Source organism: Myxocyprinus asiaticus, chromosome 41, assembly GCF_019703515.2.
Source record: "Myxocyprinus asiaticus isolate MX2 ecotype Aquarium Trade chromosome 41, UBuf_Myxa_2, whole genome shotgun sequence".
NCBI lineage: Eukaryota > Metazoa > Chordata > Actinopteri > Cypriniformes > Catostomidae > Myxocyprinus > Myxocyprinus asiaticus.
Genome location: NC_059384.1, coordinates 22,104,498 through 22,129,459, shown reverse-complemented (window position 1 = coordinate 22,129,459; position 24,962 = coordinate 22,104,498). Strand labels below are relative to the sequence as shown.

Genomic DNA, 24,962 nt, shown 5'->3' with positions numbered 1-24,962 from the left:
TTGTTACTTAGTATTCTCAAAGACATTTTTGGTGAAGCAAAAATGTGTGTGAAAAACACTTTGGTGTAAAGTGACGTCACTTCATAGACTTAAATGTATTCTGCAGTGGTGACGCGAGTCATGTTAAAGACCCTTAACGAGTATAAATATCACTCACTTTTGCACATTAATCATTGCTCTTCACAATCACAAAAGTGACCGATTAAGGTTTCAAAACGGCGAATTTCTCCGAAAGGTGAGTAGTTTGGATCCCTGAATTTATTTATTTATTTATTTTTTCATGCATTTATTTATTTCGTGGAATTTGATAATTATCCACAGCACACCTGACAAATTTTCACGGCGCACTTGTTGGGAAACACTGCTCTAGAGTATTTAGAATACGTTTCTGACCTTGAGTAATCAATAATCAATCAACAAATGACATTTTACAGCATGTCAAATCAAATCACTTTTATTACTTTTAATAAACAGCATGTAATCTGTAGTGGAATACATTTCAAAGGTAACCATCCCAACTCTGACTGATTATAACACACGTGTGCATGTTGAGTTCATTATATCCATCTTCCATATGTATATGATGAATATATTTAAATTGTAGCAACCCCAGGTGGTACTGTGTACTGTTGCTTTGGATAAAAGCACCTCCACAAGCATCTCAGTCCAGTTAAACAAAAGCTAGACATTTTGCGTCAGTATGTGTTACTCATTGTGCCCTATTACCCCATTCTACCCCATTTTTTTCTAGTTGGCAAAATAGCAGGACTCTTATCCTAGTTCGCTTCCGTTGTTATGTTGTCGCCTCCTTCTGGTCATATCGGTAAATATTTATTTAACACTAAATTCACTTTCATTTTCATTCTTTGTGCTGAGTAACGGTGGCTTGTCGTCGTTTCGTCGATGACAACTGGATATTTACTTTTCTGTCGTATTTAGATCCCACGCTATCTACTGGGATAAATACATTCAGTAAGCGTTTATTTGCAAAAAGGTTTCATAAAGTTTTGCACTAAGGTACATTTCTGCAGCAATGACTTCCTTAGACATGAGCCCCGCGTCTAAAAAACAGGTAAGCCACGCGTTAAAGGCCTGAAAACTGCTTTAAGCTGATTTCTGACTGTCGTTTGGGCGAGAATACTTGATTTTGAGTCGACCATCTACCAACATAGTATAACGAAACGTGTAGTGTTTGTGTGTTGACTGCGCGTGATAAGTTTGACTAACACTTCCTATCTAAATTGCAGGTGGATGGATTCGCCCAAAAAATTACTAAAGAGGTAAATACAGATTCCTTCAGTTACCCTCTCTATAATACTTTGCAAAGCATTTACCATGGTAATCATAATTTCTCCCAAAATACCATAGTTATTTATTGTGACTATAGTAAAACTGTTGAAACTTGCTATTAGCCACCACTGTCATTAATAACAAACAGGAATGACAGACTTTTACACTAGGTTCTTACACTGTTTTGAAGGAAACTCCATACAGTGTTAATGTATTATGGTTTTACAATAACTGTAATAACTATGGTATTTTAGTGGAAACTATGGTTACCACGGTATATTTGTAAGGGATATCATGGTTATTTTTTGTAGTGTTATGTTAATGACACATGTCTTATACCTTTCAAAAGGCCGAACAGTTGCTCTCTAACTTCTTCCCAGAGAAGATTGCAGAGATGGACAACCTGTTGCAGGTATGAAGTCATACATGTATTTAGAGAGAGAGAGAGAGCAGGTGTCAACATTCAGTCACTATGACTGCACAGAGAGATTATACTGGAGCTTTGAGTATAATGCTGCTGCTGCTGTTGTTGTTTGTATTTATGTTATTTATTTATTTATTTATTTATTTTTTGTCTCTAGGGATCCTATAGTCTAAAGGATCTGTCTGTCATCAAGGCTCCTCTAGAAATCCCAATCCCAGACCCTGCCAAAGAAGAGCTCAAGAGGAAGAAGAAAGAGGAGGCAATCATAAAACATGCTATATTATTGACAAAGCTGCATTATTCGCCTTAAAAACGTTATTAGTTCATTGATGCTTGATCTACTGTATTGTGTCACAACACCTGTCTGTGGTTTGATGAAGTTACTACCTAGACTTGAGCTCATTAATGAAATATTATTTGCACAGAAAGAGGCCAAAGAGGGAAAGAAGAGTGGAGCTAAAGAAGAAGAAGAGGATGAAGGTAAATTAATTCTCCACTATGGAAAATGAATCTGAAAATGTGACTTGCTCTTTTTTCTTTTCCTTGGTAGAGAATTCCCCTAAATATCGTCTCAGTAGGTGTAATTCTCATCCTGAACACTGGATGGCAGTGTGACCCCTTGAATTACTGAAAAAGATTTAAGCAACATTTTGAATTTCTGTGTTGAAGTGCATTTATCTCTGTCATAAGAAAGTAATTTGTAATTTGAAGTAAAAGTGATTTTGAAATGTATGATGATGCAGGAACACAAATTAAATCTAATGATGTTGATTCGATTTGAAAGGCCCTCCCTGTGGTCCCATCGCCTGCAATGAGACAGTAGAGAAACTCATCAAACAGATCAAGCCTGAAATTCAGACTGTACAGGAGTGTCTTAACACGGTGAGGTTTTAACACTATAGCAATGGAACATTTCAACATTAGTGTCACCTATTGGACACAAGGATTTAGATGGCTCAGTTTTAAATTGTGCATGTGTGTTACTTGAGATGCTGCAAAATAATAATAACAATATATATATATATATATATATATATATATATATATATCAGTCTGTTTTTAATATTTACACATTTGAATTGTATGACACATTTTTATCAAACTGAATTGAGTAATCCCTAACAATGTACACTGGTGGCCAGAAGTTTGGAATAATGTACAGATTTTGCTCTTATGGAAAGAAATTGGTACTTTTATTCATCAAAGTGGTATTCAACTGATCACAATGTATTGTCAGGACATTAATAACGTGAAAAATGACTATTACAATTTGAAAAAAATGTTCAGAACTACTTAAACTACTTCAAAGAGTTCTCATCAAAAAATCCTCCAAGTGCACCAGTGACAGCTTTGCAGATCCTTGGCATTCTAGTCTGTCAGTTTGTCCAGATACTCAGGTGACATTTCACCCCACACTTCCTTCTCACACACCTTACAGTCTAGCTGATCCCACAAAAGCTCAATGGGGTGTAGGGCTTTACTGGTTGTTTAGATCAGTGTTATTATCAGAAATAATTAATAATTATTTCTGTAGTTATTAATCAATATTTAAATTAATTAATTGGATCTAACTCATTAAAACCTCATATGGGACTCCAGTAAATGTAGTGTGCTACGTTTAGGAGCAAGTTTGGTTATTAGCAACAATTAATAATTATCAAAGATAATTATTAATTATTATAATCAATAGAACATTGATGAGAATCAATGTTAGTTTTTAATCCTTTAAATCAACAGTTATCAAAGATAATCGTTAATTGTTAACGTCGATGAAACATTAATTAAAATTAACACTAGCTTATTGATCATTCAAATTCAATCATCAAAGATAATTATCAATTATCAAAAATCAGTAGAATATTAATAAGGATTAACATTGACGGAGCACCACCCTGAAATCAGGGACTAATAACCGAATATTAGATTGTTTTCTTAGGAAAATCGACATCCGAAGAATATCGATTTTCGGGAAAAAAAACAATGAATGAAGGCTTGAATCCGAGCACTGACATCCCGTCAGCACGACACAGGCGTATGCAAAACAAACCAAAACACTTATCTTTGTAATATAAACAAAGTTTATTTATGCAGTAATATCAATTAATAATTAATACAATGCAGTCAATAAACGTCCGACTTACAACTACAAACTAAACAGTGATATGATTAGATATGGAAATAAAAATAATCCTATAACACATAAGGTGTGTGTGTGACAGTGTGTTTGTTTGTGTGTCAGTGTGGTTAGTGAGAGAGAGAGAGATTATTAAGTGACAGCCCGAAAGCTGATTTCGCGATAGCTGGAGATAAAGCAGCCGTGTTCATCACTCAGAGACGCGGTTTTACGAGCGGGGCTCGTAAAAGTCCCTTGTTATTTGACTCTTTAATGGATGAACTCAGTTGCTGTCTCACCCGTGATGGCGAAAATGCACAACAATCCAATTTGGTTGGACCACAATACAGCAAAACAAATTTGTGATAATTAATACCCTGAGTATTAATAATGAGCGGACATGGCGGTCCGTAAACTGTACAAGCAAAAACCTTGAAACACAAGAATAGCACACTATAATATTCTATCTCTGCCCAGACGTAAACCTCTTACTTGAATCGCATGAGGACACAGGTAGAATGTGTTTTCCTCCGTCCTTTAACTTTGACCCGGTTCCTTGAGGCTCGGGTGATGACGAGAAGACGTTTCCTCGCGCTGTCGGCGGGCGGTACGGCTGTTGATTCTCAGAGGGCGGTACGGCTGTTGATTCTCGGCGGGCTGGCGGAGAACTCAGAAATGTCGACTTGATTGAAGATGGAAGAGAAATCTTTAATCTCTTCACTTCTGTAGGCCAGTGGATGAAGATGTGAATTGCTCGGCGGTCTCCTTCGGATCCGTTAGAGTGTTCGGTTGAACACAGAGTAATCTCAACTCGTCCAGCGAGATGGAGATCGTATGGCTACAGTTTCAAGTCGGACATTACATCCTTATGCCACGAGGTTGCACCGGAGAGCAGCAAAAAGCTACATCCGTATTCAGTGAACAAAGTCGCTGGAAGCCACTTTGGAAGCATTTCAGAATTATTTGAAGTCCTGATGATGTCATGTTTGAGGGACGTTCTGTTGTGTGCCTCATCCAATAGGAGCTGAGTGCTCAATCCTTTAGTGAGCAAGGCTTCATGGATTTGTAGTCTGTTTTGGACTCCCTTTGTTTGATTTTGGCACGATTTGTATCAGTAAGATTTACGACTTAGAAGGTGGGGGCTTAAGTTATGTTTTTACGACTGTGTTAGGCCTGCCTTTGTCTTCTGTCTGAATACATGAGGCCCAACAGGGGTTAAGATCCATAACACTCTTTTCCAATTATCTGTTGTCCAATGTTTCTTTGCCCACTCTAACCTTTTCTTTTTCTGTTTCAAAAGTGGCTTTTTCTTTGCAATTCTTCCCATAAGGCCTGCACCCCTGAGTCTTCTCTTACATGAAACTGGTGTTGAGCGGGTAGAATTCAATGAAGCTGTCAGCTGAGGACTTGTGAGGCGTCTATTTCTCAAACTAGAGACTCTGATGTACTTATCCTCTTGTTTAGTTGTACATCTGGCCTTCCACATCTCTTTCTGTCCTTGTTAGAGCCAGTTGTCCTTTGTCTTTGAAGATTGTAGTGTACACCTTTGTATGAAATCTTCAGTTTTTTTGGCAATTTCAAGCATTGTATAGCCTTCATTCCTCAAAACAATGATTGAGTGATGAGATTCTTAAGAAAGCTGTTTCTTTTTTGCCATTTTTGACCTAATATTGACCTTAAAGCATGCCAGTCTATTTGCATACTGTGGCAACTCATAAACAAACACAGAGACAATGTTAAGCTTCATTTAATGAACCAAATAGTTTTCAGCAGTGTATGATATAATGGCAAGTGATTTTCTAGTGCCAAATTAGCAATTTAGCATGATTACTCAAGGATAAGATGTTGGAGTGATGGCTGCTGTCTAGATTTGAGCAAAAATTACTTTTTTCGAATAGTGATGGTGCTGTTATTACATCAGTAATGTCCTGACTATACTTTGTGATCAGTTGAATGCCACTTTGGTAAATTAAAGTACCAATTTCCTTCTGAAACAGCAAAATCTGCACATTATTCCAAACTTTTGGCTGCCAGTGTACGTTATGAATTTAAGCATGATGTGAAGCATTTAATTAAACTTAAATACTTCATTTGTTTAATTTATTAAAAATATTGTAGATTATTTAAATATTACATTTTACAAATTTGTCATACAACTGAAATGTATGAATCTTAAGAAATTGACTGAAATATTTAAGTGCACTAATTTATGCACATTTGAAACCAAAGAAACAGTTGATTTGCTTATTTCTTAGAAACCACTTTTACAGGCGCAAACGTAAAATGTTCAATTAGTTTAATTCGTAGTTAACGACATGCTTCATGTAGATGTTTAGAGTCTTGTAAAGTTTGTTGCATAGTTTAATATATGTATTCAACCTTTTTGCAGGTGTCGATTTGGTTACAGCTACTGATCCCCCGTATTGAAGATGGGAACAATTTTGGAGTTTCTGTACAGGTCAGTCAACCACAGCTTATGTTATATTTTTGAAAAAAAAAAAAAAGAATCCAAAGATTTACAGTAAATTTTGATTCAGTTAGAGATAAGACAATATATAATTTCTCACAGGAAAAAGTTTTTGAATTGCTTACCAATACTCGTACCAAGATCGAGGGATTCCAGACACAGATTTCTAAGTAAGAGACCAGACAGCATCACAACCCTAAAATCAAACATTAACTGCCATGTTTTTATTAAAAATACATTTCCTTTTTGTTAACCTAGTCAGCATGTGGATTGTGATTCATTTGTCACTGTATTTCTGTATAATCAGGTACTACAGTGAGAGGGGAGACGCTGTAGCCAAGGCTTCCAAACAGCCACATGTGGTCAGTTTATTTTGTGTGTGTTATTTAAAGGAGATTTTGCCATTGCTGGTTACCACCTGGGGAAAAAAAAATAGTAAAATCTTTGTTTAGGGTCGCCATTATCATGAAAACCTTAAAATACCAGGGAATTTTAAATGTTGTTTTCCAGGGCTAGAAAGTCAAACGAATTTAATAAAATCTCAAATGTCAGGAAAAAGTCATGGAAATATTAGAATCAGAATGAGCTTTATTGCCAAGTATGCTTACACACACAAGGAATTTGTCATGGTGGCAGAAGCTTCCAGTTCAAGAGAATGCAACGTGTATATACACACATACAAACATATACAATTAAAAATATGTACGGACAGTGACAAAAAAATGATATAAAAATATGGCATAATAAAAAAAATAAAAATAAAAAAAAGATAAATATACAATAGTGCAATAATGTTGTTAGAATATTTTATATACAGATATATATTTATGTGCAGGTAATGTATTGAAGAAGAGGTAGGACATGTTAAATAATGTAAATGAAAAATGGATATAAATTAGAATGGCTGGATTGAATATTGCACATGGTGTATTGACCAAAGGAAAGTTTTTGGGGACAGTTTTAACTGTTCATGAGGTGGATGGCCTGAGGGGAAAAAACTGTTACTGTGCCTGGCTGTCCTGGTGCTCAGTGCTCTGTAGCGCTGGCCAGATGGCAACAGTTCGAAGAGGAAGTAAGCTGGGTGAATAGGGTCAAGAGGGATTTTACCAGCCCTTTTCGTCACTCTGGATGTGTACAGTTCTAGCAGGGTGGGTACGGGAGCGCCAATAATCCTCTCAGCAGTCCGAACTACCCTTTGAAGTCTTCTGATGTCTGACTTGGTAGCTGAACCAAACCAGACAGTTATAGAAGTGCAAAGGACAGACTCAATGTCTACTGAGTAGAACTGTATCAACAGAGCCTGTGGCAGGTTGAAGTTCCTCAACTGGCGAAGGAAGTACAACCTCTGCTAGGCCTTTTTCAAAATGGAGTCAATGTGGGTCTCCCACTTCAGGTACTGTGAGATGGTAGTGTCCAGGAACCTGAATGACTCCACTGCTGCCACAGTGCTGTTCAGAATGGTGAGTGGGGGTAATGTTGGGGTGTCATCTCCACTGTTTTAAGCGTGTTCAGCTCCAGGTTGTTTTGACTACACCAGAAGTCCTGCTGTTTAATCTCCCTTACGTATGCAGACTCATCGTCATCTTGGATGAGGCAGATGACTGTAGTGTCGTCTGCGAATTTCAGGAGCTTAACAGAGGGGTCCTTGGCGATGCAGTCATTGGTGTAGAGGGAGAAGAGTAGTGGGGAGAGCACACATCCCTGGGGGGCACCAGTGCTGATTGTACATGTGCCGGAGGTGAATTTCCCCATTCTCACTAGCTGCTGGCTGTCTGTCAGAAAGCTGGTGATCCACTGACAGATAGAGCCGGTAACAGAGAGCTGGGTTAATTTAGTCCATAGGAAAGCAGGGTTGATGGTGTTAAAAGCCAAACTGAAGTCCACAAATATCCTTGCATAAGTCCCTGGTAGGTCTAGATGTTGAAGTATGTAATGCAGTCCCATATTGACTGCATCATCCACAGACCTGTTTGCTCTATAAGCAAATTGAAGGGGATCCAGAAAGGGTTCAGTGTTGTCCTTCAGGTGGGCCAACACCAGTCTCTCAAATGTCTTCATGACCACAGACGTCAGAGCAACGGGTCTGTAGTCATTAAGTCCTTTGATCTTGGGTTTCTTTGGGATGGGATGATTGTGGATTATTTGAAGCAGCAGTGAACTTCACACTGCTCCAATAATCTGTTGAAGATCTGTGTGAAGATGGGGGCCAGCTGGTCAGCACAGGATTTTAGACAAGTGTGTGAAACACCATCTGGGCCCTGTGCTTTCCTTGTCTTTTGTTTCCGGAAGACCTGGCACACATCCTCTTCACAGATCTTAAGTGCAGGTTGAGTATCAGGAGAGGGGAGGAGGGTGGTTGCAGGAGGTGTAAATGTTTATGTGCTGTGAAGGTCAGAGCAGGTGTGGCGTGTGTGTGTGACTGGGCTTTTCAAATCTAGAGTAAAACACATTCAGGTCATTAGCCAGTTGTTGATTCCCTACAGTGCTGGGGGATGGTGTCTTGTAGTTGGTAAAATCTTTCAGGCCTCTCCACACTGATGCAGGATCGTTAGCTGAAAACTGTTTTTTCAGAATAGCTTCTTTTAGCCACTCTAACCTCCTTTGTCAGTCTGTATTTGGCCTGATTGTACAAGATTTTATCCCCACTTCTGCAAGCATCCTCTTTGGCCTGACGAAGCTGCCTGAGTTTTGCTGTAAACCATGTTTTGTCATTGTTGTATGTTAAATAAGTCCTAGTAGGAATGCACATGTCCTCACAGAAACTGATATATGATGTCACAGTATCTGTGAGCTCGTCCAGGTCGGTGACTGCAGCTTCAAAAACACTACAATCAGTGCAGTCAAAACAGGCTTTTAGTTCCAGCTCTGCTTCATTGGCTTCATTTCTTGAGTGAATATATATTTTTCTAGTTTTTTTTCTGCTTTTAAAATGTTTAACGAGCTAGATATTGCTGTTGTGTAGAGTAAAACTTACTTAAAATGAATAGTTTCAAAATGAGTAATCAAAACGAATCACAGATCGGTCTAAATTATTTATTAGTGAATTGGTATGAATGATTAAAAAAAAGGTTACCCTACCAGTAATTACAAACGACTGGAAAGGTCATGGATATGCATTGGTCAAAAAGGGTGGGAACCCTGTTTTTTCAGAATCTACTATTTAGAGGTTTTAAAACTAGTGAAAAATATTTCAAATATCTGTAGAATCCATTGAACAATACTTTGAGATTCAGTTGATTAGTGCTTTCAAACCATGTCAAAAATAATTAAAAGATCTCATGAAATATTTGAAAGATGCCTTAGATTCTACGGATTTGGTTGTTTTGATTTATTGGTATTGTCACTTTGCTGTATGACATCAGGGAGATTTCAGGCAGCTTGTCCATGAACTGGATCAGCACCAGTACTGTGAATTACGCATTGTAGTCCTGGAGATTCGCAACACTTACGTAAGTTCAGACTTTGCTAACCTTAGACAAAACATTTCTGCATCTTATGTTGCTGTTCTTTAATTAACTTACATTTATTAAAGTTGATGCTTCCTTATCTAATAAGATCTGTCTGAAATTGTAAATCACCTGTAATTTACTGGCTGTAAGTTTTGGCTCTCAACCATTCTCTTTCCAATTTTAGGCTGTGTTGTATGATGTCATCACTAAGAATCTTGACAAGATTAAGAAACCCAGAGGAGACTTATCCTCCAAAGCACTTATCTACTAAGAACCCCAGCCAATCTGCACTGAAAAGACACAGACACACAAACATACACATTTTCTGAAAGTGAAACATGTCATATTGTATTTCGCATCTACTGTCATAGTGCATTGACTAAAGCTTCAATTTCATTTATTACAGAAGAAATCTACTGTAGTACTGTTTTTTTTTTTAACACAATAAAGTTGTGATACCGTGTGTAACATCGCTCATGTTTCCTGTTAAATCTAACACAGAACATGTCTTTCCATAATCTTGGAAAAGCATTAGGTTATTTGAAAAGACAAAAGAGTTTATAATAAAAGAAGTCCTCTTAGGGTGTTTGCCAAGACAAAAAAGGAAAAAAAAAGAGCTAAAATTAAACACTAAAATTAAATCACACTTAAAATGTATGAATATATCATAAATAAACTATAAAGCAAAATATTTAACCAATAGGCATTATTTTAATGATATACAGCAAAACACTTTTCAAGCAAAGTATTTCACAAAAAGTTTATGAATTCAAATTATAAAACAATAGATATTTTGTTCAAAAGTAAGATGAAATTATTTGGACATTTTATGGTTGTCCAAATAAACCCTTCAAGACATCAAAAGACCCCATTGTGACATAGAGGCACCATTATGACATGACATAAAGACTGCATTATGACAACATAGAGGCCAAATTATGACATCATAAAGATTCCCATGTTGTTCCAAATGCATGATTTTCTTGCATGGAAAAAAAAAAGTTAGCCAGAGTGTTACTTACTGAAACTCAGTCCCCTTTCACTTTAATTAAATGGGAAAAAGATGCAATGAAAGTGAGTGGTGACTGAGGCTAACATTCTACCTAACATCTCATTTTGTGTTCCACTAAAGAAAGAGAGTCGTGTAGGTTGGAAACAGTATGAGGGGGAATGAAATACAGTATGACAGAATTTTTAATTTTGGGTGAACTATCCCCAAATAGCTTTTATGGCCCACTTTACACTCTCTCTCTCAAACCTCTCTCAAATAAAGACTATACATTTATGTGAACACATCTGGTGTGCACATACACTGACAGCACCAGCCTGGCTTCAAAGTGAACCAGCCCATGTGATGTCCCTTCCATCCCAAATACCTCCGAGCTCCACCAACCAGCTGGGAGGGGAACTGTGGAAAGTGTGCCAGCAAGCTGAGTATTAGGAAAATCCAGAGACTTAACAACAACATGCACAACAGGAAAAGTATCCTCAATGGGAACCCTAGAGCCAAGCAGAGCCCAAAAACACTAATTTCCGCAACACAAGCACAGAATCAAGATATCAAGTTACTTTACATCCCTGCCACTTTAAGGCATGCAGCTTTGCCCTTTTCCTGTCTCAGAAGCAACAAGGGGCCCCTAATGGCTTTTCAGACTCAAGGAGCTCCATGGGGTTCCAATGGACTTCTGTGGTGGTATGGAGTGGCTCGAAGCAGCTTCGTGAGGCATCCACTAGGAAGGAGAGTACACGGCAGAACAGAGACCACAGAATGCCAGCCACAGCAAGCCGAGAGAGGTGACGAATAGAGTGAATTGGGGAGTTACTGATGCAGTATGACAGAAGAAAGATGAAGGAGCCACAAAAAACACAGGTCCAGCCCCAGCATGAATGCAGAAATAGCCTAAAAGATCAAATTCATAATGAATAAGAAATCAATCAGGCACAGCACATGCACTTAACACAATGAAATTAAAAGAGACTAATGTAATATTTCCATTGTATGTGCACTCAATACAGTTCTCATATATTAAATATTTAAAAACATTTATTGTAATATATTTAAAATATATAAAAAATATTCACAATATTTAGTTAAATATTATCTTAACTATTATGTTTTTATTATAATTAATTATGCATATTATTTAATAAATATTTAATAATATGTATTTCTATAAAAGAAATACAAAATAAAAGATGTTAAATATGTAGTAACAGTTGATGGAAATAAACAGATCAGCCTCAGAGACTTCAAATGTAATAAGATCTTATAAGAAGTTACTCAGGCTTACAGTTGCAGCCAGTAACTGAAAAGGAGAGTTGGATCTTGCCTGTACAGGTAGTGGTTCTTGTTGCCAAATATGCTGTACTTGGAGTCCCAGAGTCTCAGAACAGGTCCAAACAACACCATCACAGAGAGTAGGAAGTGAAAATAAAATCTGAATAACAAATAACCTAGTAGTCCAGCTGTGAGATCAGTGACAACCACCAAAGCTGTGTGTAGAAGTTTGTTAGTAGAGTTTTGAATCCTACGTATCTCCATTAGCCCACAAGATCCATACGGGTTTACTCAAGGCAGTGATTCCAATGCATTTCCAACAAACAGACTAACAGCATGAATTCAGAAAAAGACAGATGAAATTGCTCAACCATATGTCAGTGGTCTGTTATTGGCCCTTGTGTGTTTACACAACCTGCTGGTTTATGCCACTTCTCTCAGTTAGAGTCCATGACATCATTCAGGTCCCTTACAGCCCCAAACATTCCCATCTTATCAGATTTCTCTTCTATATGACCCTGTGTGTCTGACATAAAGCAGTACAGCAGCATTCCCTTTGTGTTTTAAAAGGTTTGTATCATTTCCAAGTGTTTTTAAAAGATGCATTATAAATTTATGTGTGTGTAATATAACAAGCAGATTTTCTTTAACCCTTAAATGCATACGTACCTCATTCCACCCCCTGTACCTCATCGATTTTGTAAGTTGTGCCCACACATCTTAAGTATTCCTTAATCCATCTCTTATAAATAGTGTAACACACAAAAAATGAATGAATGTTATAAAACAAATGTTATAATGGTTTAAGAACCAAAAGTGTCTAGGCTAGAGTCCCTTGGCAGTGATTGATTTTTTTCACTTCCATAAATTATACTTTTGATGATTATTTTATATCTATGTAAGTTTACTATCACAGGACAGCTATTTCTTTGTTTATTACAAGATAAATGAGTACTTTATTCATACAAATAAATACTATATCACATTGATTTTCTGTGCAACAATGGTGAATTATCTGTATCCCATATACAGTAGGAGTACACATACATAGTGTATATGCTATTTCTTACTCAAGGTGTTTAAGTGATTGACTTGATTGACATTTGACATTGCTATTCGATGAAGAAACAACATGGAAGTAAACTATAGCAAGTGTAACACATGAACAGTATGATATGACTATTGTTATTTTAGTGTAATACTGAAATGATTTAAGTTGTGCATCTATTTAGAGTCAATAAGGGCCTGAGAAAATACTTATGTGTAGCTTATATGTAGATTATGTGTTATGTGTAGCTCAGTGTGTTTGACAGCCAGTTGTGTTTCATGAAATTTCAGTGAAAATAATGAATCCTGTTCTAGATTTGTCCTGATTTGTTGCATTATTTCTTTGATATATGAAAAATAAAACATCAAAATATATTTTATTAAAATAATTAGAAAATTTGACATTATCTGGGAATTTTGTAGATCCATTTGTGATGGATATATGTGCCGGGTCTCTAAAGACCCAAATACGCAAGAGTGTTTGGTGAAATTCGAATGCATTAAAGAAATCTTGGCTCTAACATAAATTAAAATAAAGAAAAATCTGTTTGAAATAAATTCTGAACATTGACCTAGGAAAGAAAAAATATCTGTAAAAATACAGACTACGTAGGAGGATTTCCTAGATTGCTTTCGTCTAAATTGTTACTTTGAAATTATTTAGGTTATGAGAGACTGGCTCTTTTTGTGATGTATTTGCTATTATGCATTGAAACATTATAAAGCAAACCTATACTAATATAAATGTACAATAGGTACTTTTCCCCTCATTTTGGGCTACACATTTACTGTAATAAACATACTTTTCTCATACAGAGCATTTTTTTTTTTTTTTTTTTACTTTTTCACCCTTTTCTTTTATCTTCACAGACACATTTTAGAACATTCCTTGAAATAATCTAAATGTATATAAACTTTGATCTTGTCATGAATTGCTGGAATAACAGTCAATTGAAATTTTCAGTTCACCTTTAAATACATGTAGGACATAAGAGAAATTGACTTTTGAGATATGATTTAGACTCAAAACAAAGATAAAGTTGTGAGCATAAGTTTAATAATTCTTGTAAAACAATTTAGTGAGTGTCTCAAAGAGTTCTAAATGCACTTAGATCACACACAAAACAAATCTGTGTCGACAGAAACATACTTGCGAACACTCTCACACACACATACACATAAAGAAACTCACTTCCGCATCCGTAAACCCATGACAAAGTCTCCAGCCACACTTATACCACACATTCAGATTTTTGACAAGGAAAACCTTTTTCTTTACATTGAACTACAAAATCAAATCCTGGACATTAATAGCAATAAAATATCTTACAATATTTAGAATTATTTTCCAATGTTTTTTTTTTTTTTTTCAGTTTTAGAAACATATCCTTCATGTCTAAATTATTTTGCTATATTTACTTATGCAAGTATTGCTTTTTTGGTAAAGCAACATTGTTGCCATACAGTGGGATTTCAAGCAAAGCATTGTCTGAAATAATGCTTCCATATTATTTGTGAAATTGAAATCTTTCACTTAAGTTTGAACCTGCTCTAAACAATCCCCTGGGAGCTTAGAAAGAGGTGTGACAGTAGGCATAAAAGAGAAATCATAAAAAAAGTCTCCATTACCTATATGTCACTGCACCTTTATGCTTAAACTTCTATATCTGTATTGTGATTTTTTTCTTTTTTCCTTTTGCAGACAGACAGAGCAATGTGGAATCAAACAAATAAAACCCTGACAAAATGGAAACCCTGCCTACTACATCATCAATGTGATTTTACAACACTCTGCACAACATTTGTTCTCTTTTATATATATTTTGTTAAATTTCTGTTTTCAAATCTGCGGAGACAGCACCACAACCCATCCCTGTCTGACATCATCAACATTTCGCTGTCATCTCCACCTCTTCCACGCTCCTTCGCTCTCTGTCTTTATCCAGAGGGTGATTCTGTGCGTGTTCCCACAAACGTATAGCACCATCCCACTGAGGACACATGAAAGGAAGATGAAATGTAAAAGGAGAAAAAATAGCCAAGCTGTCGCCAGTATCAACAAACAATTACAAAGAGTGATATTTAAGCACTGACAATAGACCTAAATTTATATATTATATAAGATGTTTACTTACCGAACTGCTAACCATGTTGACTTGATAAGGGTGCCAACTGACGTCCCTCACACATGCATCATGATTGGACATTTTGGACACAACGGATCCCGTCAATACATCATAGACTTCAGAAGGAGTGGGAGAAAAAAAAAAAACAATCAGGCAGATTAGGATAAATATGAAAAATCCACAAACTACATCAAAGACATTTTTTTTGTTATTTAATCATGAAAAAAATAAAAAAAATTGTCATGTGACAAAACATGTGACAAAACAACATGGCACAGATCACAGCGGAGTTTATCTTTGGGAGAAACACCAACAAAACTACATCTGGTATGAAACCAAATTAAGTTTGTACATTGAAACCTGTTTGAGTCAAAAGATTAGAGTTTCATCCGATATGCCATTTATATTATTTGAGTGATTTATCATGAAACGCCAGGCTGCTAAACACGATGTACACTATAGTGGACAATAGCACAAGGTTTTCATTAGAAATCCTATATTTACTGTAAATTTTTCACATTGAGGAAAAAATTGCTTTCAGAGGCCTTATAAGGAGTTAGACCAGTGCAGACAGACAGCACACTGGAGGTTAAGTCATTCACTAAATAGGGAGCAAGGGAGCATCCTATAGCTTTCCTATGAAGCCAAGTGCATTCACTCCTAAAATCCAACCAAAAGTTCAGTTTCAGACTGCAGATGATGTTTGGACCACTCAACATGTTTGGCAGACATGGGACAATGGTAATCAGTACATAGATTCAGAATTTATCATGTATAATTTTATTTTAACATGGTTGGCAGTGATTGGATGATGCTGGCTATTACTTTGAATCAGAATTAATTATGCTAATTTCTGATGTAATGTCTGTAATGTCTCAAAAACATGAATAACCAACACTCCTATAAACATAAAAACAATTTGATTTAAAAAAATTTGACTTTCTATAGCTTGGTATTATTTAAAATTTCACAACTTAGTCCCGCTGTCCACATATGTGGACATAATTTTTTAAGAAAACTATTTGCTCCAGAAAATTATTATTTTTATTGCATGTTTATTAGGTTCTACTAGTTACAAATCAAAAAGGGAAATGGAAAATGCACACAGCAGTCACACTCAGATCTCAGGAAGTTAAGGCATGATACACTTTTGATCCTTCTTTATACACTACCTGTCAAAACTTTTGAAACACTTGCCTGAAATGTTTCTCATGATCTTAAATAAATGTTTGAAATTAGTTTAGTAGACAAAAATATAATTGTGCCACCATATTAATTTATTTCATTATAAATCTAAAATGTAATAATAAAAAAAAGTATTTGAAATTGATGACTTGGACCAAATAATAAAGAAAAGCAGCCAATAAGTGCCCAACATAGATGGGAACTCCTTCAGTACTGTTTAAAAATCATCCCAGGGTGATACCTCAAGAAGTTGGTGGAGAAAATGTCAAGAGTACATGTCTGCAAATTCTAGGCAAAGGGTGACTACTTTGAAGATGCTAAAATATAACACAGTTTTGATTTATTTTGGATTTTGTTTAGTCACAACATAATTCCCATAGTTCCATTTATGTTATTCCATAGTTTTGACAACTTTACTATTATTCTAAAATGTGAAGAAAAAAAATTATAATAAAGAATGAGTAAGTGTTTCAAAACTTTTGACCGGTAGTGTATATATAGTCAATGATATCTCTTTATTACAAAGGTTACTAAACCACTCCACTGTTCAGGCAGGTATATGTGGACACACTTACTGACGATTTTGCCTGTTGAACAGCCTGTGTAAATAAACTTCTGTCCAGTGCTGAATTCAGGGGAAAAGCGACACCGAATGAGCGTGTGTAGAACCCCGTGACCCCTGTATGTCATTACAGAGGTGTCGCCGGTCAGCTTATGCCTCTTTATTGCTGCAGAACAACAAGACAAGATGAAATGATAAAATAAAACAGCCGCATTGTGTTCATGTGTAAAATTAGGTTGGAAAATACTCCAGTTTGTCTGACAGGTTTATTATACATAGACATCCTAAGTAAGCTACACAAACCTCTCTGGGGAACCTGCTGCCAGCGGTAGTCCCAGTTCTGTTGTGTGACAGCAAGTCGAGAAGCAGCAAGTCCTTCTTTAGGGGAAAATTTCCTCACGTCCCACAGCTTAATAGACTGATCTTTGGAGTTACTGATCAAATACCGAGCGTCGCCCTTCAGAACAACATACAAATAATGCTTAGTGCACTAAATTTTTAGTCATGTATCAGTTGACTGATGTTTTTAAACTAAAGCAACTAATACATATCAAAATAATATTTCCATAGTATTTGAACCCGGATGACCACACTCATACGTGCTTGTTGAACATTTTATTTCAAAGCCATTGGCATGACAGAGCCACGTTGAAAGTCCTTTGGTATGCCTCATAATACTGAAAATGTTTATAAAAGGAGACTGCATGGCTGAATGCTTCTTTTTATGCACCTGTTAGTAATGGGTGCAGCCGAATGAGCCAAACCCATAAAATAGAAAGGGGCGTCTTCATACTTTTGGCCCTTTAATGTACCGTATATGAGTTTTTATTTAGTTACTTAAAAGGCTGCTCTACTATCTTGAGTGTAAATTGTACTGTGGTGATTCAATATAACCATTTTGGCTTATACTGATACATAATAATGTCAAAGGTTTTTTTATGTTTATCATAATTGATGTACATCACAGTGTCTTGGCATGATTCCACCAGATATATTGTGGTAATGTGTTAATATACCTTGCTGTGTATGAAGGTGATTCCATCTCTGTGTCCTGCCAGCTGACCCACAGGCTGCGGTCTGTCTTCTCTGAGTGTACGCCTGTCCCAAACCTTACAGAGAGCGTCATCACTCCCTGAGAAGAGTAACTGTGATGAACTGTCTGCAAATGCTACAGCATTCACATCATCCTCATGAGCGTCAATCTGAGAGACAGAGAGAAATACATATTAGTTATGCTTCTAACAAGGGCAATTTCTTCTTGGATTATTGTATAATATTCTCACTAGTTTATCACTGATCTCAAAGAACTAATTTTAATTCGGAGTGGTAGACTTTTGATTTACGGTGACCAGAAAACTGTAGAGGTTAAATTCTGTCATCATTTACTCACCCTCATGTTGTTCCAAACCTGTATGATTTTTTGTCACCCAGAATGTTCGCTTTAGTCACCATTCACTTTCATTTAATCTTCTTTTCCCCATTCAATGAAAGTGAATGATGACTGATGCTGTCAGTCCTTAACAGTCTGCCTAACATCTCTTTTGTGCTCCATGGAAAGTCATATGGGTTTGGAATAACATAAGGGTGAGTAAATGATGAGAGAATGTTCATTTTTGGATGAATTATCCCTTTAAAAGGGACTTAAGACTTATGGTCACAGTATAGAAGAGAATGTATGACATTAATTTGCTAGTTCACACATTCACCAACATGTGAACCATACCTTAAGAGTTCTCTTGTTTTGTTCACGATCGAACACATACAGGCAGCCATCGTTTGCACTGTTTAATAGAGATAAAGGTATCTCAGGAACAGTGACAAATTATCTTAAACATACACTTCATTTCACCATATGGCAGCATCAGAAAAGAACTTGTCCATTTAGGGGCAATATTTTTCCCCTGGACTTGATTTTCAAGGGATTTTTCTTTTTTTACCTTTATGAGGGCTTGTGCTTACTTATCAAAATAAAAAATAAAAAATTCTTCAATTTATTCAATTAACATAAATTCGCTAAGTAATTATATAGCATGTTTCAAGCAATAATGTGCATACCCAGACCTAGAATACAATATAAAAAATATATCAGATGTTTCAAATAAACATTTTATTTTATTTATTTTTTTTGCCACTACATTGTGTATTTTAGGGGCACTTTTGTCACTTTTGATGGCATTTTTGCCCCAAGCCCCCCTTAATTTCTGACCCTGCCGTGTGGGTGATTCTCATGAAACCTGTTAAGAAAATGTCTTTGTCATAATTAAACCAAAATCAATAAAAAAAAAAAGAAAAGAAAAAAGAAAATGAAGCCTACATTTAGGAATATTACAATTTATTTTATTTTTTATTGTGACATTTTTTTCAGGACACTTAAGCACTTTTGCCCCCCAATTCTAATTATCGTAATGCGTCCGGATGTTTTACTTTAACTATTCCAGTTGTTTTCAATGATGATTCTTGAAAATGTAACAGTAATTTTTTTACTGTATTAACACGTTTTAACATTTAAATCAGCCATACTATGTATTTATACTATGATGTATAACTACTTTACAATTTAAATAATGCGTAATTTTTTTCACACTGCGTTAATGAGAATATCACAATGGCCATCTTGCATTGTGGTAATAACAATGCATGAACAATGCATTCAAAAATGGCCCTAAAAATAGGCTTAATTTTTCTAATTTTTTCTTTTGATTTTGGAGTCAAACAGTACCAAGACATTTTCTTGACAGGTTTAGTGAGAATCACTCATGTATGGTGAGTGGAATTCAACTAATCCAACAGTGTAATTGGAAACAAAAAAAAAGCTTCCAGACATGTTAATAAATGTAGAACACAGAATAAGATACTGACCCGCCTAAAATCTCTTTTCCATCTGTGGATGCTGCCAGTGAGAAAACACAGAACCTCCGTTCATCTGGACTGAAAGAAGAAAAAAAAAAAAAAACCTGTCAGCATCAGTAACACTCTAAACATAAACGACTATAGTCCATGGTAATTACATTAAAATAACTTACAGGCTATATACTAACATACACAAATATAAACCTTTGAATGTATGAACTCTTTTCCATTTGCACAGCTCTACCTTACTTGTGGTCCAAATCTCTAAAAGCATAATATAACAGTTGTTTATCACAATATTATGCAATGTAAAGCAGCTGTGAAAATGGTGACATGAATTTAATGAGGAAAGCAGCTTGGTTGTGAAAAACACGCTGGCAAAGTCAACAGCTGGCATTTTTAGCATATCTCAGCAGACAGGAAGTGTTGCTGTTCTCACATACAATCAGAATAAACAAATGGTTTTTTCACATCATATTAACACTAAATTTTTAACTATATTTTCCTTCCTTTATCATAAAACCTCAAAATAAACAAAACAAAAAAAATATGACAAAACTTTGCCAACATGTCCAGCTTGGTTAACTCACAGTCATGTGATGGATTTAGTGATGAATGGTTGTTATTGTGATCTGTTCTACTGTCTGTCATCCACATGAGGAACAAGCATACAGGTGATTACCTGAGTTGTAATGCTATAATGTACTATGAGGGAATCACTAACTTGAGGTCCAGAGCAGTGTGTGTTTCATTGTCCCCATCTATACTGCACACATGGACTATGGAAAGAGAACACAGACAGATGTGCATCAAAAGAATGTCAGTACTCTCAACAAAACAGTATGGGTGAGTTGTCCCTGTCTTACTGTAGTCAGACCAGCTGGAGTAGAGCACACAACTGGCATCAGGGGTAAAACACACATCCAGAACGCTCCAACCCACGTCTCTGGCCTTCACAGTTTTCTTCAGAGCAAAACGCCCTCTACTAGTGTCATATAACCTGATATTCTGATCTAAAAAATAGAGGCATAAATACCAGAGTTTCAATTACCGTGATTCAATTATAATTTTGAAGATTGCATAATAAAAACACAGAACCTAATTAAAAAAAGAGTTCAAACATTAAACTTAAATTAGTACTTTAATGACAAAAATGATAATAACATTTATACTACATGAATTAAGTGAGACTTTAATTACCGCGCTTGCAAGATAGCACTGTACTGATATCACTGAAGTTCTGGTTAGGGGTTTGTTCCTTAACTTTAATACCCAAACATGAAGTATTATATCCCTAGTCTAATTCACCACGAACCACTAAATGCACAGACTTAAAGGAATATTCTGGGTTCAATGCAAGTTAATCTCAATCGACAGCATTTGTGGCATAATGTTGATACCACAAAAAATTAATTTTGACTCATCCCTCCTTTTCTTTAAAAAAAAAAAAGCAGAACTCTGGGTTACAGTGAGGCACTTACAATGGAAGTGAATGGGGACAATTTTTTGGAGGCTTTAAAGTCGAAGCTTATAATGTAAAGCTTATAATTTTATAAAAGCACTTAGATTAATTCTTCCGTTAATACCTGTGTATTTTTTGAGCTGTGAAGTTGTTTAAATCATAATTTTTTACAGTCATTTTAGGGTTTGTTGACATTACATTGTCATGACCAACGAAGTGGTAAAATTGGCTATAACTTTACACAGAAAAGGTTAGTAAGCGATTGTTTATGTACTAGACACATGTGGTTTGTGTCTTGTTGCTATACTTTTGAAACAGTATTTTAATGTTTACGGATTGGCCCCATTCACTTCCACTGCAAGTGCCTCACTGGAACACATATATTTAAAATTAAATTACTTTTTTTGGTAATCAACATTATGCCACAAATGCTGTCGGTTGCGCTTAACTTATATTGAACCCGGAATATTCCTTTAAAGTACAGACTAAAAAAAAGTTTACAATTTTGCATACTGAATAATGATTGGTCTTGTCTTCCCTGCATTTCTTTAACCATTTATAGATGCCTTTACACAGCACAGTGACAGCCAATCCTGTGCCTCCAACTGAAAAACAGATGCATGCTGAGTGTCATATTGTCAAAGCAGCTCTGATCTGGCATTTATTTATGTAGAACCAAAGCCTAAAACCTAAGCTTACCTACAGTAAAATATTAGCACTATAATTTTGCTGCTTTGCAAGCACTGGTCTTTCCTTGAGGAAATGAAAACCTAGTTGTGATAAAGTCCTTTATTATACATTTTTGTGTGTCTCACATGTGGATTTGGAAAATTATTAAGCATTGAAAATAAATGCTAAGTGCAAAGACTTGGTCGACAGTTAAGGAATCTCTGTTTCACCTTGGCATGCTGACAGGAACATGTTTCCTTCGTCACTGTAGACTCCACAAAAGACTTTCTGTTGATAAGTGTCCTTGTATACGACATGATTGGGCATGAAACTATTAAGAAATGTTTATGAATTGTTGTTATGAAAAGTATGCAAAAGACTGATCAGTTTAAGAAGCAGAAAGAAAATTCCATTACAAATGTACTCTGTGTCTGTATAATGTCTGAGGATACAGCATACATCAATGTGTCCAATAGGCATTATTATTTTAGAATAGCGTTTGCATGTGTGTGTTACACTCACTGCGAAAGAATACGGCTACACTCTCCATGAGAGAAACTTGACCCGCGACACCGTCCCTGTTCCCGCTTCAGCAAACAATAAAAACAGTTAGTTTATAGGAAGATGCAGACACACTTCTGAATTATCACAGTTTCTTTAAATACTCAACATGCATCCTGTATGAACAGTGGACTGCATAAATATAGATTCTTTGATCTCAAATCTGAGAAGATTTTTTTTTTTTTTTTATGTGATGTATGCATGTGTAAACTCATTTTACCTCTGCCAGCATATGTGTGAAACTGTGTCTCCCCTTTAGTCCTGAGGAAGCAGTGGCAAGCAGGATCTGAGTTCGGATCTCACTGCGATCTACTTCCTGTGTGTCTGGTTGGGCATCCACTGAGAAAGAATACAAAATATGTATCATATGATGAGCAAAAACACATTCATATCAGTGTGTACTGTGGGTTTATGTTTTTGTATACTTTTTTCTTATTGAGGGGCCATTAGTTTCTATTAAATCATTTCTAAACCTTGAAAAAGACTATAAAGGTCTGTATTATACTCACCAGGAGGGTCATATCGATGTCCTAACCGCCCATCCCAGGCCCCATCGCTGTCCTCGTCAGAGTCTGAATATGACTGCACGAGCTGCAGGCCTGTCGCTCCACTTCCATGGACCAGGCGCACCTGGCCCCTATGGTGGATAAAATGTAGAACACTTTTTAAATTTTATACAAAATGAAACTAAAGAAAGGACAAACAAAAAGGGGGGAGTATCTCCAAATAAATCTCATACGGGTTATTTATTTATTTACCTCCGCAGTAGGTACGCCAGAACTTGTGCTAAGTCAACGTCCTCTTCTGATCCCGACTGTCTCTCTGACTGCCTCTCTGCCTGTGTGTGGCCCGTCTGGTTGGAATTCTGGTTGGGTTCTGGTTCTGACTGGTCTGGGTTGTTGCCAGAGCCCTGACCGGACATCCCAGAACTGGACTGAGAGCCCATAGACTGATTATCTGCCAAATAATGTTCAGAAAAACAATCACACTCAAGAGTTAGTCTTTATCATTGTAAAAAGCAAACTACATTATCAAATCAATAAACATAATCTATAGAACCTCATTTAGCCTTTGATTTGTCAAAACAACAATACTTTCAAAGGATAATACTTGTAAATAACATGACATTCAGCCGAATATGAAGACATTATATTACAGATTCAAATCTGATAAAAAAAACCTGACCACAGAGCATGTCACAATGCAAAAATCCATAAAACTAAATAAAAATAATGAACACTGAGATGTGGGGGATGTCAGTGTTGTTTATATCCCAATACTTACTCTCAGATGAATTATGGTGTCAAATAGATTATTTAAATTAGGTTAGTGAATGTTGACATAAAGCTTAGCTGACAAAAGGCTGTAATGTAACTGACAGGCGAAGATAGCTAAAATGACAGGCTAGAACTGAAAACTGCAAATAGCATGGGAAAAACTTCATATAATGGTTTCAGATGTAGAAATTAGAGTTTAGCATAACACAATTCTAAAATTATACATATTACTTTTAATATCCATATAAAACAGCCCTTTGTTAAGTTAGCCCAGGAGCTAGCAGACTGCAAGCGACCTACAAAAGAGAGACACCTACCTACCAGTTATATGATAGCAATGCTCTGACAGCTTCTTGACTGATTTTGTATCTTTCTGCAGACCTCGGTAAATTACCAAGAAACGATGTAGTCAAAATTGACTTTATAAATGTGTTAGTTCTGTGTGCTAAACGCTTCAGTTCTTCCCTTAGGTGTTTTCAAGACTCTCCAGGTTCGTGACGCGCCATGTTGTTTACGGGTCTCGAGACTCGCCTTCCTCTGGTCACGTGACCCACAGACGCGCTCGTGCGGAGCAAACAAAAATAATAGAACAAGTACGTTGACACCATTGTGTTAACACATTTAACGTTGTGCTTGCACTAGCAATAAGCGGAAATTGTAGATGAACTTTATTTAGGTCTTGAGTCTCTCCCAAAAATTTCCACAACTCTGGGCGTGGGAAAATATTTTAAAATAATCATTTTGAAGAGACTTACACTACTAAATGACTTCAACTAAGGCAATGTGTCTTTTATGAGCCATCATAACCGTAACATAAATGTGTCACAATATTTAGCTAGTACAAGATCTAGGTGCATATTTCCGACTGACTGGGTGGACCATAACAGGAATAATCGACATGAGTTGCCTAATAATATTGGCCTGTACGAGATCCTATAGTTTAAAAGGGGTATTATATTCTATAGCCGAGTAATAACAAGTAAAATATTAATAATCATAATAATAAAATAAGTAAATAATAAAAAACAGAATTATTAGAAGAACTGAATCTACAGTTAGAAATACAGTATATTAAGCACTCTGTATTTCTTGTCCAGGTACAATGCGCCTCATTTACTGGCTTTTTTTTTTTTTTTTTTTTTTTTTTGCTGTATTAAGTGTATGTATTTGCTATTATACAATGTCCTATAATAAAATGTCTG

The 24,962-nt window shown here is 36.0% G+C and overlaps 2 protein-coding genes and 1 pseudogene across 3 annotated transcripts; 1 reads left to right on the top strand and 2 right to left on the bottom strand.

The window, feature by feature from the left end:
- Nucleotides 1–849: 849 nt before the first annotated feature.
- On the top strand, nucleotides 850–10,215 carry LOC127431433 (proteasome activator complex subunit 1-like). The gene is made up of 11 exons (XM_051681815.1): nucleotides 850–1,072; nucleotides 1,248–1,280; nucleotides 1,640–1,702; nucleotides 1,872–1,973; nucleotides 2,140–2,194; nucleotides 2,499–2,596; nucleotides 6,217–6,285; nucleotides 6,397–6,464; nucleotides 6,602–6,656; nucleotides 9,657–9,743; nucleotides 9,928–10,215. Exons 1-11 carry the CDS (start codon nucleotides 1,034–1,036, stop codon nucleotides 10,012–10,014), a joined length of 756 nt encoding a protein of 251 aa, XP_051537775.1. The 5' UTR covers nucleotides 850–1,033; the 3' UTR covers nucleotides 10,015–10,215.
- Nucleotides 10,216–10,359: 144 nt separating this feature from the next.
- On the bottom strand, nucleotides 10,360–13,463 carry LOC127431431 (fat storage-inducing transmembrane protein 1-like; annotated as a pseudogene).
- Nucleotides 13,464–14,103: 640 nt separating this feature from the next.
- LOC127431427 (DDB1- and CUL4-associated factor 11-like) lies at nucleotides 14,104–24,293 on the bottom strand. 2 transcript variants are annotated; one of them, XM_051681810.1, is made up of 15 exons: nucleotides 24,078–24,293; nucleotides 23,242–23,440; nucleotides 22,993–23,120; nucleotides 22,704–22,822; nucleotides 22,445–22,509; nucleotides 22,153–22,253; nucleotides 20,658–20,804; nucleotides 20,516–20,570; nucleotides 19,801–19,869; nucleotides 18,665–18,722; nucleotides 17,958–18,143; nucleotides 17,245–17,398; nucleotides 16,955–17,107; nucleotides 15,204–15,310; nucleotides 14,104–15,059 (listed from the first exon to the last, which is right to left on the bottom strand). In XM_051681810.1, the coding sequence occupies exons 2-15, from the start codon at nucleotides 23,427–23,429 to the stop codon at nucleotides 14,955–14,957; spliced, it is 1,635 nt and encodes a 544-aa protein (XP_051537770.1). In that variant the 5' UTR covers nucleotides 23,430–23,440; nucleotides 24,078–24,293; the 3' UTR covers nucleotides 14,104–14,954. The 2 variants fall into 2 exon arrangements, with proteins under 2 accessions (XP_051537770.1, XP_051537769.1); XM_051681809.1 differs by having other exon boundaries at nucleotides 24,082–24,293.
- Nucleotides 24,294–24,962: the final 669 nt, after the last annotated feature.